General features: G+C 48.0%; 2 protein-coding genes and 1 long non-coding RNA gene across 8 annotated transcripts in view; 2 read left to right on the forward strand and 1 right to left on the reverse strand.

Moving 5' to 3' along the window:
* NUTF2 (nuclear transport factor 2) overlaps window positions 1-6511 on the forward strand; it is a 29586-nt gene extending 23075 nt beyond the window's left edge. For all 5 annotated transcript variants that reach the window (XM_021408106.1, XM_021408108.1, XM_021408107.1 and 2 more), the window contains one exon: window positions 5985-6511. In XM_021408106.1, the coding sequence (XP_021263781.1) occupies window positions 5985-6098 (114 nt within the window). In that variant the 3' untranslated portion in view covers window positions 6099-6511. The remainder of the gene's footprint in view (window positions 1-5984) is intronic.
* The window catches only part of EDC4 (enhancer of mRNA decapping 4), a 32338-nt gene continuing 26540 nt past the window's right edge, over window positions 7853-13650 (forward strand). The window contains exons 1-3 of one of the 2 annotated variants that reach the window (XM_021407992.1): window positions 7853-8083; window positions 11972-12128; window positions 13222-13333. In XM_021407992.1, coding sequence (XP_021263667.1) covers window positions 8005-8083; window positions 11972-12128; window positions 13222-13333 — 348 coding nt within the window. In that variant the 5' untranslated portion in view covers window positions 7853-8004. The remainder of the gene's footprint in view (window positions 8084-11971; window positions 12129-13221; window positions 13334-13650) is intronic. The other variant, XM_021407991.1, reaches the window with a different exon arrangement.
* Window positions 9891-11964, reverse strand: LOC110404135. The gene is made up of 2 exons (XR_002442065.1): window positions 10599-11964; window positions 9891-10455 (listed from the first exon to the last, which is right to left on the reverse strand). It is a non-coding gene; the product is annotated as an uncharacterized LOC110404135 (long non-coding RNA).

Below are 13650 nucleotides of genomic sequence, written 5' to 3' on the forward strand. Positions count from 1 at the left end.
GAAGACCAGCGTGTGATACTCATCGCAGATGGACAATGAAATACTCAGCATGTCTCTAGCATGATGCATTTAGTAACCACTCCTGTCAGTACGTGAACCTGTTTGTTGTAATTAGCAAATGCTTTTTCTTGTGCTTGTGCATGCATGTTAGCAATCACTTCAGTACATCTTAGTGCTGTTGGAGATAAAGTAACTGAGAACAGCAGGGTTTGGTAAGTAACTTAGAGTTGGTGAGTAACTCAACCCATCTGTAGTTTGGGTTGAACAGGATATGCTGTAGCACAGAAACACGGAGCTGCACGCTTACCTTTATTGAAAAGCACCCATCTTAATGGTGTGGCCGTTCTGCACAGCTCTGATTGTCTTTGTCATATGGAAAAATAGAGAAATCTGCACAAGAGAAAAGACATTAAGGACCATTAAGAGCTGGATTTGACAGGGAAAAAATGTTTCTTACTGTTCAGTTATCTTATTCACGTGATTCAACCAAATTCCTGAAAGCTCGGTGCAATTAATGCACGTGCTTTTGAATTCTCTATTTGCAAAACCTGCATTGTTTTATATAGTGGAGGATCTTGCAGGCAAGTAACTAGGCTCAAGTACCTGCAGCGTGCTTTTTCTGAGTAGTCATTCTTGGCAAGATGCTTCAGTGGGTTCTCAGCGGCCGTGGTTGATTGGATGGCTGGTCTGAAAAGTTCAGTGGAGACTCGTTCTTAAGTGAGCTGGGGGGCATCTTGGCATTTCTTCAGAAGCCATTCTATTTTCATCTTATTTGGTTTTAGGGGGAAAAACTTCAAAATGCCTGAGCAGTAAAACCTTATTCTTCCTTCATATACTGTGGGGTGAGCTGCTACCAAATCGTTACAAAGCCTCAGCTCTCTTAGCTGTGCAAGAATGGTTCTGAAGAAATAACAGGGCCGAAGACTACTGTTGTCCAACTCTATTTCCTTTACCACAGCGTTATGCCTTCAGAAAACGTGCATTATTATTATTATTATTTTTTAAGTCTTTTGGCCTCTCCTTTTGGAGTAGGATTTAACTGCGGTCAGTTGAAATCACAGCTGCCCTGTGTCAAAGTCAGGCTGTGGGTCTGCCTCTGTGCTGCTCCGGTCTGCAGCCCAGCGTGCTCACACCAATATGACCTGTAAACATGCAGTATTTCTTGGAGCACCCTGCACTGAAGGGGACTGGACACAGCAGCTCCTTGGAGAAGACACTGGAGTGTAACAGAGCGCATCTGAGTGGGGTGAATGATGCCTCTAGCGAGGGTCAGACTCCCTAGCAGAAAAAAACCACAGTGAGTGCTTTTATCAAAAAGTGTATTATCAAGTAAATGTGCAAGATCCTCTCTAATTGATGTTGAGATAGATAGCAATGTTTTCAAACCTGCGGAAGGTTAATAAATGTGCCTCCACCTACTCCAGTTCTGCTCTCATAGCTTTTTATTGCTGTTCATGGTGTGTGCTTGCTTGCTTTAACTAGTAAGTTTGAGCATCAGTTTAAGCCTTCAGGAATGAATTTCTTTTGTTGTGATGCTAGTTCTACGTTCATCCAGCACGTTACCCAGTATTTCCAGTGTGCTTCACCTTGTGACCTATTTCTCCTCCTGTCATGCTTAGGCAGATGATGACCAGGTTCTAGGCTTCCAGCAAACGTTTTTGTTGAAAAATATTCAAGGTGCCTGGGTGTGCACCAACGAAGTCTTCAGGCTAGCCCTCCACAACGTTTAACCTCTGCCTTACCTCTGCTCCCCGCAGCCCTCGCTGTCCTGGTTGAGTAAGGAGCGCTTTCTTCTCGCTCTTTTGTCAGCTGAGCTGGTGGTGGCTGGGAAGCATGGCTGTGGCTTGCACATCCTCAGAGCAACGTGGAAGACCTGCGGCTCTGAGTGTGAATTTTGAAGTGTTACGGAATTAACATGAAAAACTAACTATTACGCAGCGTTACTTGAAAGGGGAAGGAAATTGGTAACCCACATCACTGGGTGGTTTTGTGATGCATGTTGGCTACTTAAAGCATTGCTTGAAGCCTGTGAATTGAGGCCTAACAGCTGAAAAAAATCAGTTCTCTTTAGTCACTAGCCTCTCCTTTGAGACAAAGATAGCTGCAAGTATGCACTTCAATTGATGTTTTCTGTGGGGTGTTGATGAAAGGAGAGTAAAATTCTTTCTTTCCAGACAAGAAGAGAAATTCTTTTTTTTTTTTTGGACTAGTGAAAATATTTTTTTGCAGCTACGTTTGGATTACAAGGCAGTGGAACATCTAGTTCTCTGACATGACTCACGGCTCTGCGAGGTGAGGACTTGCTGCAGTTGCAAGCCTCAAGGCCAGAAGGGATGTAGGAAAAACTGGAAGAGATCAAAAAGCTGCCAAAATCACCAGTGTTCAAGAGTTTGAGCCTGGAGAGGAGGCGAGTGAGGGCAATGTGCCTGCAGTGTAGAGTTGAAGTAGTTTAGTATTTCTGCTAATGATTGGTAGTTGAGTATCTCCACTGACCTGAAGCAAACTCTTGGTGGTGCCAGACAATGTAACAAGGGATAGTGTTTGCAAACTACAGCTTGGGAGGTTCAGACTGGGCACAAAGGGCAACTTACCAGAAGGGTTGGAACCCTGAGAAATGTTGCCTGGACATATTGTGAAATATTCGTGCCTGGAGGACTCTGCTGGACAAAGCTGTGTCTGATGCAATGCTGCTGGTAGTCCTGCTACAAAGCGTGAGGCTGGACTGGAAATCAGAGGATCCTTCCAGTCTGATTCTCTGACTTGCTCAAGGATGTCATGAAAGTGTTGAAACTCTAGGAAATAAAATAGTAGTAATAAACTAGGAAAAAAAAAAAACCTGTATTTAAAGTGTGTGCTCACATCTGGAATGCAAATTTTGAGTTGGACACAGCTGAATTTGGAATGGAAAGTAAGGATAAAGAGTTTCAGTGAGGTTATCTGAGCTGTGATGCAGATCTCAAATAAGATGGGCTTGGATTAGTCTGTGCCTTCTGGAGCATCCCAAGCATCTTGACTGTGGGCCTTGGCTATTTGTTAATAGCATCCATTCAGAATTTTGAGAACAGGCTATAAATCATTTCCTTTGATCCAGGTGTAGTTGAAGATTTTCCTTGTTCTTAGAGAATATTGCTCCTCTAGTCTATGAAGATATAACATTAAATGAATAAAGAAAACACCAGTACGTGACTTCATTGTGGGAATTAGCCACATGCAGAGGAGCAAGTGTTTCAGGAAGAACTCTTCATCTTTTTTTCACATGTCCAGTCCTGAATTATATAGGGAAAGAAGAACTTCCCCTCAAGCCAAGTGCTACCAGCTGGGGTGTAGCTGTGCTTACCACACGTGGAGGAAACCTGCTGTAAAACCAGGCTGTAAGTGATCTGTTTGTGCTCACGTCAGTAATGAGTAAACTCAAATTTGGTGAAAACTACGTAAGCAACTTCTAGTAGGGGCCTTGGTGGCTTAAGAGGAGACCAGAGAGCAACTGCGAGTATGCAAAATGCTTACTAATAGCTGTAATTAATACTTAGTCAAGCTGGTAAGATTCTGCCTGGTGGTTTAAATTAAGCCATTAGAAAGGAGCTGAAATGAACCTGAACTCAATTCTGGCTTAGTCAAAAAGGATGGCGTTAATAAGGTGCTATCAAATGCAAGGTTGTATTTCAAACTTCAGAGCACTCAGCTCTCTTAAAGATTCCAGCGTGTGCAGAATAAAATGAGTGTCAAGCAGTAGCAAGACCTCACAGGGATTTAAGCATTACATTTGGTACCTAGGAAGGGCTGGAAATGACGTTACACTGCCAGGCTTCAGCACACAGGGCACCTCTTCAGGATGGATACGCCAGCATCTTTCTGGGCAGACATAATGATGGTAATTCCTCTGAAATAATTGGTGTGACTGCTGTCATATGTGCTAATGAACAAGATGGACAGCCGGTCGAATTCAGCACAATTGCTGTGTTCACGTGGTGTTAATTAACGTGGAGCCTCTGCCCAGTGTGAAAGAAGGCTTATATCAGCACGACAAAAAGCTGCTCAGTTCATCGTGCTGTTGAACAGCAAGTTGTTAGCACTTGCCTTGATTTGATGATTTCTCTTTCATTGTTTTGGCTACAGAATACTTGGACACACTGATACTTCTGCTGCCTTATTCTCTGACTGTAGGAAACTAGATTCCTCGTTCACTTTGCCCTTTGTGATGTTTTTAATAGCAGTTTATCTTCCCCATTCTCCCACTTGATCGTACTTTTTTGCAAGCTAGAGTCATACTCAGTTTACTTTCTTCAGTAGCAAGCTTGGTAGCTGGATCATCTCTCTCACCCTTCTCTGGCCTTTCCTTACTCTACCTTTTCTTCTTTGCCTTCTTTTTTTTAATGTAAGAAATGCATGCAGGATTTGGTATGTGGGTGCTCTGTGCATTTGTGCTTGCATAATTATGGGCTTTGGTCTCTGTTCCTTTCCTAGTAACCGCTGACACTCTTTGTCGTGATAGCTGTTGAGCTCTGAGCTGCTGTTTCCAAAAAGTTACTCAGAGAATCATAGAATATCCTGAGTTGGAAGAGACACTCGAAGATTGAGTCTGACTCGTGGCTCTACACAGGGCCACCCGAAAACCAACTTCAGTGTCACGTTCCTGAGGAGCAACAGCTAATCTAGCACCCTTTTTGGTTTTCCTCCATGGAGATACTTGAAAATACATCCTACATGGATATACTCCTGATGCTGCCTATCACCTCCCATTTTTTTGCTAGCTGTTGCTATGAAATCCTTGCAGTTGGTTTTAGATTTGAATTTTCCTACTACGCTTCAGTCACACATTTGATCCTAGGAGTGCTCTGGCAGACTTCCTGCTTCGTTATGTGGTTGCTGTTCTTAGCAAGCTGCTCCTCAGAGTTGACTTTGTTCCACAGTCAGTTCATCATCTACATACATTTTGCATTTTTTGAAAGAAGCTTAAATATTCCAGTTCCCTTTTCAGTCTTCTCATTTGCTTTTCTTGTCAGACAGCTAGACCACAGGGAGTAAACATTCAGCATTTTGCCAGTTTGTTTCATGTGTTCCTCTGGCTGCTGCTTTTCAATACTTTCTTTTTTTGCTTTTTCCCCCTTTTCATTCTGAAAGCTTAAAATCCTCCAAGAAGGCTAACTTGAATACACTGTGGTCAGTGAAAGGGGATTGTTTTGTTATTGGTCCTATGGATTGTTTGGATTAAATCCTGTTGTGATTTCCACCTCGTATTGAGGCTGTAGAATGTCTCTGATGAGACTGGTAAGCATTACATTGGAGAACTAGCCTCTCCACAGTACTATTCAGTTCAGTACTGCTGATATTTCTACTTCTGTAGTCCCTAATTCCTGTAAACATAGTGCTGAATTGGCAAAGACAGAAGATAAGGCATTGCTGGAAAGATTCTCTGTGCTTTTTACCACCACCTTGCAGCTACAGCTCCCGTTTGAGAGTTGTTCCTGGACAGTGGCAGCAGGAAGCACTGTGGTGCTGGCCAGCTGTACCTGCTCTGGGAAACCTTTCAGAAGCCTAGATCATTGCAGAGATAATTCAGGCAGTGTTGCTGCTGTTGGCTCCTAGAGAAAATCTCTTCTGAGATCCAATCCAAACTGCAGCAGTTACAACCTAATTTGAAAACGTGTCATCTTACGCTTGGTTCCTTGGGCAAGGCCCAATGAAAATCTGTGGTTCCACACAGTGAGGCAGGCATGCTTTTACTGGTGTTGTGAAGTTGCTGGAATGAGATGTCTGTAATTATTCCAGAAAACCCTAACAAACCATTGCTGTTGTTGGGCCCTAGGTGTGTGTGTGCAAGCAGCTCGGAACGGAACCTCTGGTTGTGTTAGTGTCTCGAGGTACTAGATATCTTACAGCATGCAATGTCACTGTTAGCATTAGCTTTGTAAGTTTTCTTACTGTGCGCTGGAATACGTTTCTCGAGAAGGAGCTTTTTGAACTTTTTTCCTTTCTTTCCGCAGGCTGATGAAGATCCTATCATGGGATTCCACCAGATATTTCTATTAAAGAACATCAACGATGCCTGGGTTTGCACCAATGACATGTTCAGGCTAGCATTGCACAACTTTGGCTGAGCTGGCGACCCCGAGGCACCTGTTCTTTATTTTTTTTTTTTTTCCTCCTCTCCTCTTACTGATATTATTCACACTCACGGAACATTCCAAATATCATACACAAACCTGCAGCACCGCAGAGCGCGAGCAAGCAAGAGCTGTGACCTGCCCTTCTGCTGAGTTTACATTGTCACTAGATGAGTTCCTTGTGCATGATGTTTGGAAGTTAGTTAGCTGCATTTGACAAGAGAAATTTGTGTTGTACCAGCATGCCTCGGAAAGAATTTAAAATGCAAAAGGTTGCTGTTTATGTACTGACAAGATGCTCTGTAACCCAAAGAATTGAAAGAACAGCAGCCTGTACAGCCCAGATGCCGATTTGTTCAGATGTTTCAATGCTACATTACACAATAAAACCATGAGATTTTTCTTAACAGTTTAAATTGCTTTAATGAGTTGGATATCGAGTATGTGATGATGATGCTTGGTTTGGGTACTCCTTGTCTGCCTGCTTGGGAAACGTTTGTGAACCTGAAACTCAAACTGAAAGCGTGCTTGATGGTTTTCCCAGCGAAGCCTGCTAGAACAGCTTATTTCCACCTTCTCAGCAGCTCTTAGAAGCTTCCAGCTCAGCTTTTAACATTGCTTGGCAGGTCCAATCTCAGCCACTTTTACAAAAACCCTACAGTAATTCACGAGGCTGCCCACTGTGGTAGCCCACAGTTGATCTTTGTGACATCTCAAAGCTGAAGACGCTGGCTGTGTTTTCTTCACACGGGACAGTACCCACCTCCAGGTCTGAGGTACCTGCTCAGTCGCATAGTGTCCCCTTTCAGTTCATATCCAGCTCTGAAGTTCTGGCCAGATGTAGAGCGCATCTGTTTCTGTTCTAGTATCCCTTCCTTATACAGAACCGGCTGACGGTATTGCGGTGTGGCTGGCTGTCATGTACCTGTCCCCCTGGAGGTGGCAGCGTTTCACTGCGGAAGGGCTTCAGTACAATGATCTTTCCTGCATTTGAGATGGCACATGAGCAGAGTCACGGCTCCTGTACCTGCAGACCTCGCTAACCCATCTCACCCAGATTTCCGAGGGCTTCTGAAATCCATGAAACGTGGTGCTTCCCTTTTCCACGCTTCTGAAAGAAGCATGGGATGCGGTACGCTCAGTTCTCTAGCCGTGTTTTCATTGCCCCATCCCTGGAGCTGCCCTAGGCTACGGATGGGGCCCTGGGCCTGAGCAGGGGGGCGGTTGGGGGCAGCCAGCCCGGGGCAGGGTTAGGGGCTGTGTGTGCTGGGAGGTCTAACCCAGCCTCAGCCGTTCTGTGATGCCTTGTGCGCTGCACTGCGTGCCGCTGCCTTTCAAACGCTACAACGCTGTCCCCTTGGTGCTTCCGTGCTACGGAAGCTGCACTGAGCGTTCATCGCCTGAAGCCATCGACCGTTCTAGCAGAAAGCAGCAGTTTAGAATCACAGCATCAATAAGGCTGGAAAAGACCTCGCGGATCCCCAAACCCAACTCCACGCCCGCGTCCCTCGGTGCCACATCCCCACGGCTCCGGGGGCGGTGGCAGCTCGCTCCCTGGGCGGCCGTGCCAGCGCCTCACCGCTCCTCGGGACAAGAAATCGCTGCTAATACCCAACCTGAGCTCAGCGTGAGGCCACCGCTTCTCGCTGTTACCTGGGCGCCGCGCAGGAGCGGTTGCAACCCCAGAAACTGCCCGCTGAGCTCCGCGCTGCCCTGCCGAAAAGGCCGGGCCGGGGCTCCGGGGCGGTGCCGGTGCTGGCCCCGCCCTCGCGGTGCCCGGAACCCGTTGGCCCGGCGGAGGTTTCTTCCCGGAGCACCGCCAGCACCGGGACCGGAGGCGGAAGCGTGGGTGGCGGGTAGGAGCGGTGCGGCGGGGCGGGCGGGAAGCGGGTCGGGCCCTATGGCCTCCTCCAACAGCATCGATATCGAGGACGCCACGCAGCACCTGCGGGACATCCTCAAGCTGGACCGGCCGGGAGGTGAGGGGCGGCGCGGGGCCCGGCGGGAGGCCCCGGCTGTGGGCCCGGCCCGGGCGGGGTGAGCGCAGCTCGAGGCCCCGCGGGTGAGGCCCCGCTCGGCCCGTGTCCCCGTAGCGCGGGGCTGCCTTGGCGGTACGCAGCCGGGCTCGGCGCTGCTGGGGCCGCGACTCAGCGCTGGGCTCGGCGCTGGGCCCCTCGCTGCAAGAAAGACGTGGAGGCCCTGGAGCGTGTCCAGAGAAGGGAGTGGAGCTGCGAGGGGTCTGAGCACAGCGCTGTGGGAGCGGCTGAGGGAAGGGGATGGGTCAGTGTGGAGAAGAGGAGCTCAGGGGAGAGCTCGTGGCTCTGCAGCCCCTGAGAAGAGATTGTGATGAGGGGAGTTGGCCTCTGCTCCCAGTTAACAGAGAGAGGATGAGAGGGATGGCCTGAGTTGAGGGTCAGGTTGGATATAAGCAACAATTCCTTCTCCCAAGAAGCAGTGAGGCACTGGCAGAGCTGCCCAGGGAGGTGGGGAGTCACCATCCCTGGGGGTGTCCCAGAGCTGTGGGGATGTGGCACTGAGGGACGTGGGCAGTGGGCACGGTGGGGGTGGGGGTGGATTTGGAAATCCGAGAGGTCTTTCCCAACCTTAATGATTCCGTGTCTGTCTGAGCTCCTGGGCAGCCTCCACACATGCTGCCTTTGCGCGGCCACAAGGCCCAAAGGTTGGTGTGGGATTGTGCAGGGTGAGGTGGGGCTGTGATAGAGCAAATCTATGGAAAGGCAGCTTCATAAAACAGCAGGGTTGGAAGGGACCTTAAAGCCTCCCATAGCCCAGGTGTCCAGAGCCCCATCCATGGCCCTGAGCCCTACCAGTGATGGGGCATCCACAGCCGCAGCAGTGCCAGGGGCTCGCTGCCTACTGAGTAAATAATTTCTTCCTAGCACCTAACCTGCATCTCCCCTCTGTTAGTTTAAAGCCTTCCTTCCTCCTTTTCCTACAACTATCAGACTATGTAAGAAGTCACTTCTAACTTTTTTCACAAATTCCTTTTAAGTACACAAAGGCTGTATTGAAGTCTCCCTGCAGCCTTCTCTTCTCCAGGCTGAGCAAGCCCAGCTCCCTCAGCCTTTCTTCACAGGAGAGGTGCTGCAGCCCTCTGAGCCTCTTCATGGCTCTCTTCTGCACCCCCTCCAACAGCTCTGCATCTTTCTTGCACTGTGCTGGGAGCTGCAGGCTTGGACACAGCACTCCAGATGGGGCCTCACGAGAGCAGAGCAGAGGCGGACAATCACCTCCCCCATCCAGTTTCATTATTAGCCATAGAAAACTTCTAATGGTTTGAAGTTTTTCTTGTTTCTGGAACACGTAGGTGATCCAAAATTGTATTTCTTACAGTATAAGAAAATACATTTTTCCTTTCCAAAAGCTCTCTGCACCAAAAGGAGAACTCGGTGCGGTGATGGGGAACTCTTATTTCGCAAGGAATTCATGAACGGAAAGAATGCATCATTGTTGGGACACTGATGAAGTTGTCACCTCGAGAGAAGCAAAACTTTCCCCTGAAAGCAACTTCTCTTGCTGGTAGAAGCAAAGGAATTACTTTCTGTGGATGATTTATTTCTTTCTATTTTTCTTGGTTCATATTCATTCCTGTCCTTTCCCTCTCATTCTCCTCTTCTGTGAGCTGTAGCGCATAGGAAAGCAGTTGAGAGGAAGAGGAGGAGCAAAATAGATGGCAAGTCAGTGGTGAACCTGCAGTTGTTCTGAGCAGGAAGCACTGCCTGTGTAGTAGCACACAGACTTGGAAGAACTGGACAAAATCAAGTAAAAAGCAGAAGGACTTGTTTGTTAGCTGATAGCCTCTGAACCTCCCATGTGGATGACAGAGGAAGGGGAAGCTTTTGAGGGCCTTGACAGAGAGCAGAAGTGGTCCTGTGAGCTGCACGTGCAGGGTTAATGTTATCTGGTGTGAAGCTGCCAGAATTCTCTCTACTTCCACTTTCTGATTCTCCTTGGATTTCATTTACAGATTTTGATGTCATGCCGAGTGTAGCTGCATTCCAAGGCTATTACCACAATGGAAGTTTTGCCATGCTAGCTGCAGGTAGCTCTGAGCAGTCTCCCTGGCACGGGTTTCTCCCAGTTTTGGTGTTAACGTTTGTTTTTGATCACGTACCTGCTAAACACCGAGTCTCTTCGCTTTTCTTGTGCCTTCAGGGTTGTGCTGGCCTGGGTCCCACTAGGGCAGGGCGAGGGGCTGAGTGCATTCCTCAGCTTCAGTGTCCCACTGTGGTGCCCATCAGCCTCTGGGGAGCGTTTCCTTCTTCCCTTCCCACAGAGCTGATGTCACCACCCTGCTGTCCGTAAACACTGACGTGAGCCATTCCTGTTGCTGCAAATAGAGCAAAGCACAAACAGGGCAAAGCACAAAGTATCATCTTTCTCCGGCGGCCTGGATGCTTTTCCATAGCGATTACTTTCTTGCTTTTGGCCGCAAAGGATAAATTGCAGCTGATGGAAGCTTATTGCACCTACCAGTATGCTGTAACAGTCCTCATTTGCAGCAGCAGGTACAGCACGGGTGTGCTGGCTGGTTACAAGGCTGCATTCTGTGACCTCGTGCTGTGTGGCTGCACTGCCATCCTATTCACACAGGACAAGTAAACTGAGGTGTTGTGCCCAGGCATCTCTGTGCTGGGATGCCCTGGAGCTGCACGGGCTTGCTGTGTCCGTAGCGTAGCTGTTGATTTATTGACCTCGTTCTTCATAAGCAGCCAGGTTTTAAATATTCTTCTGGCAAGCGAGTAACAGTTGCAGTTATGGCTGTAGGTAGCAGTGCTCGTGCTGATGCATTAATGCTGTTAAGTCTGTTTGGTAACGGGGAGCTTGCCTTGCTTTCCAAGGAGCCGCCTCCTGCCCCCGCTTTATGTGTGTTACGTGTGGCAGCAGCAGTGGGGCTCGTGGTCCTGCGAGCTGCTGTTTCACAGGAGCTTGGCAGCACTTGTTACCTGGCAACAGGACGTGGAATTTCAGTCTTTCAGCGTGAATGTTTCCAAGACAGGTGGCTTTGACTTCTGTGCAATCGCTCGTAAGCGCTGATGGAGTGGGCTTGCTCGCTGGTGGGGATCGTCAGCTGTTCTCCTTGTTGATAACAGAGGGAAGAGTCTCCTTGCCCTCTCTCTTACATCTGCCCACTTCAGAACGCCTTCAGGAGGCATGGAGGCTGCCAGGCAGCTTGCCCTTGGCCAAATATGTGAAGACGGGACGCATACGCTCCTCAAAGCAGAGATGAAGCTCTGAATAAGTGGTTGCTTTGCCCAAAACTTAAGTGCTGTGAACTTCCATGTGCCGAGTAAACCAAGGGACAACGTGGGGCTCCCATAGACACAGCTGCGTGATTTCATAGCTCAACTGCTTGAACGCCTCTGGCCTTTGAGGTCAGGTCTTAGAGAATGGTTTTGGAAAGTGTTATTTCCAGCCAGCTGGGCTGCTGCTGTATGCACTTCTGGACTTCAGACATCTCTCTGAAGAGTGAGAATGCACAGGAGTTTGAAATAACCTATCCAGAACCCTTTGGCCTGGAACGTAAACATGAGATTCAGTCAATCTGAATCGTCGTCTTAGCCTTCCCGATCCAAGAATGTTATCTCCTTGAACCTCATAAACTCCTCATCCCCATTTGTTGGTCTTTCTGGTCTGCTGGGATTCCTCATGTAGGACGAGCACTATGACTTCAGCCTTTTATATAAGTTCCTTAGATGGGAGGTCTTCCTTTTTCCAGCCCACTCAGTACTTTCTACGTGCTAGATCAGTAGAATCTGACCGAAAACGCCTGGAGGTAGTGTATTTCGTGCAGCACTCTTTCTTTTAAATGGATATTGTGCATGGTTGGTCGTGCTTTTTCCTAGGTTCGGTGAACGAGAACCAGAGACCGTCAAGTTCCTATAATGGAGACCTGAATGGGCTGCTGGTGCCTGATCCCATCGTGGCTGGAGATGGACCTTCACTGGCCAAGCCGGTGCACCGCAGCATTTCTCTGGGGGCTGTGCAGGAGAAGCAAGTCATGTAAGTGTCGCTCAAGAAAGGCTGAGGGTGGATAAGAAGCAGTTAAACATGACTTGTGGTGGGCCTGGGCAAGCATGCTGGGAACCTGGGCGAGTTTTACATTGAGCTCAGCTGACAGCCGTGAGTCAGTGCTGCTGGTCAGAGCTCTGGTGGTGCTGAGGCACTGAGCCTGACTGCTGTGCTGTGCAGGAACTGAAGAACATTGACAGGGCTGTTTAGAGAGGAGAGCAGAACTGGTTGTGTGACAGACGCTTGAGTCAGGCTGGAGGTAAATTAGCAGGGCTGCAGGGAAAGCTAGCATTTGCATGTAGAACTCCAGCTAGACTCCTGCAGGGACCCGTGTTACCTGAGAGGTAACTTAAGCCAGTTTGCAGTAGAGAAGACTGTGCACTTGTCAAAGTGTTCCTCTCCCTGTTATTTAAAATAGAAAAGCTTTTCCCTGAGCTAGATGTCTGCTTAGCTCTGCTGAGCTGTGCGTATGCATTGGTGTATTTTGGATAGCACACGTGCTTCTACTGCTTGCATGTAAACAAATGTGTGTAGAACAGTTGGGATTTGCTCTGTCATGGGAGGAAATGCGAATCCAGAACTGCTATTGTATGTCAGTCTAATTAGTGTAATGCTCGGCATCGTGCACTGACTCTTCTTAACATCAGAATTCATGTAAATATCTTTTATGTGGGTTTTCTCTTTGTAGTTTTGAGGGAAGATCTTGTGAGAGCCATGAGCAGCGTGCTCTGCTGATGAAGTCCAGCCGGTTGGTTTTGCTCTCTGTGCACCTCGTGTTGGACAGTAGTCAAGGCTGCTCTAACCAAATATAGGTCTGTGCTCAACTCACATGGACTAATGGACTGCGAGAAGAGTTTTTAAGCTGAACAAACCAAGTGTTTGGCTCTTCTCAAACTCTGACATACAGAGAAGGGAGACTCTTGAATGAAAGCAGTTTCTCTTTTCAGTTGTTCCGGTCAAATCTCCTAGATGTGCAGATATTCCTTCTGTGTTGCTGTTAACGTTGTGAACAACAAATATCTGAACGCTGTGCTCTTCCTGTGGAGTCCAGTCTGATTTTTTTGCTCTTTGTTTTTCTTCAAAGCTGCCTTTCTGGTGATGACAGCTCCACCTGCATAGTTATATCAGCGAAAGATGTGGAAATTGTGGCCAGCAGTGATTCCAGCATCACCAGTAAGGCCAGAGGGAGTAACAAGGTAAGGAGCTCAAGAGAGCGTGGTTTTCTCTATTCTTTTCAGTCACATCAGCTCAGTGCTTCAATACAGAAATGACTAGCATCTTTCCTGTGTTGCAGGAGTTTGTCAGAGAGCTTAGCAAGGGGAAAAGAATTGGAGCAGTATCCTGTGATTGATTGCTACCGTTACTCTAGAGTCTGGCCAAGCTGCCTTCTCATTCTCAGGAGGAATTCCATGATCTAAGCTGGGCTTTGCTGGGAAAGTGCCCTTCCTCCCTGAACAAATTTATCTTGCTGATTGTTTCTGTGCTGGAAGGTTTTTTCTACAGAGGGAGGGTT

The sequence above is a fragment of the Numida meleagris genome, chromosome 10 (assembly GCF_002078875.1).
Source record: "Numida meleagris isolate 19003 breed g44 Domestic line chromosome 10, NumMel1.0, whole genome shotgun sequence".
Lineage (NCBI taxonomy): Eukaryota > Metazoa > Chordata > Aves > Galliformes > Numididae > Numida > Numida meleagris.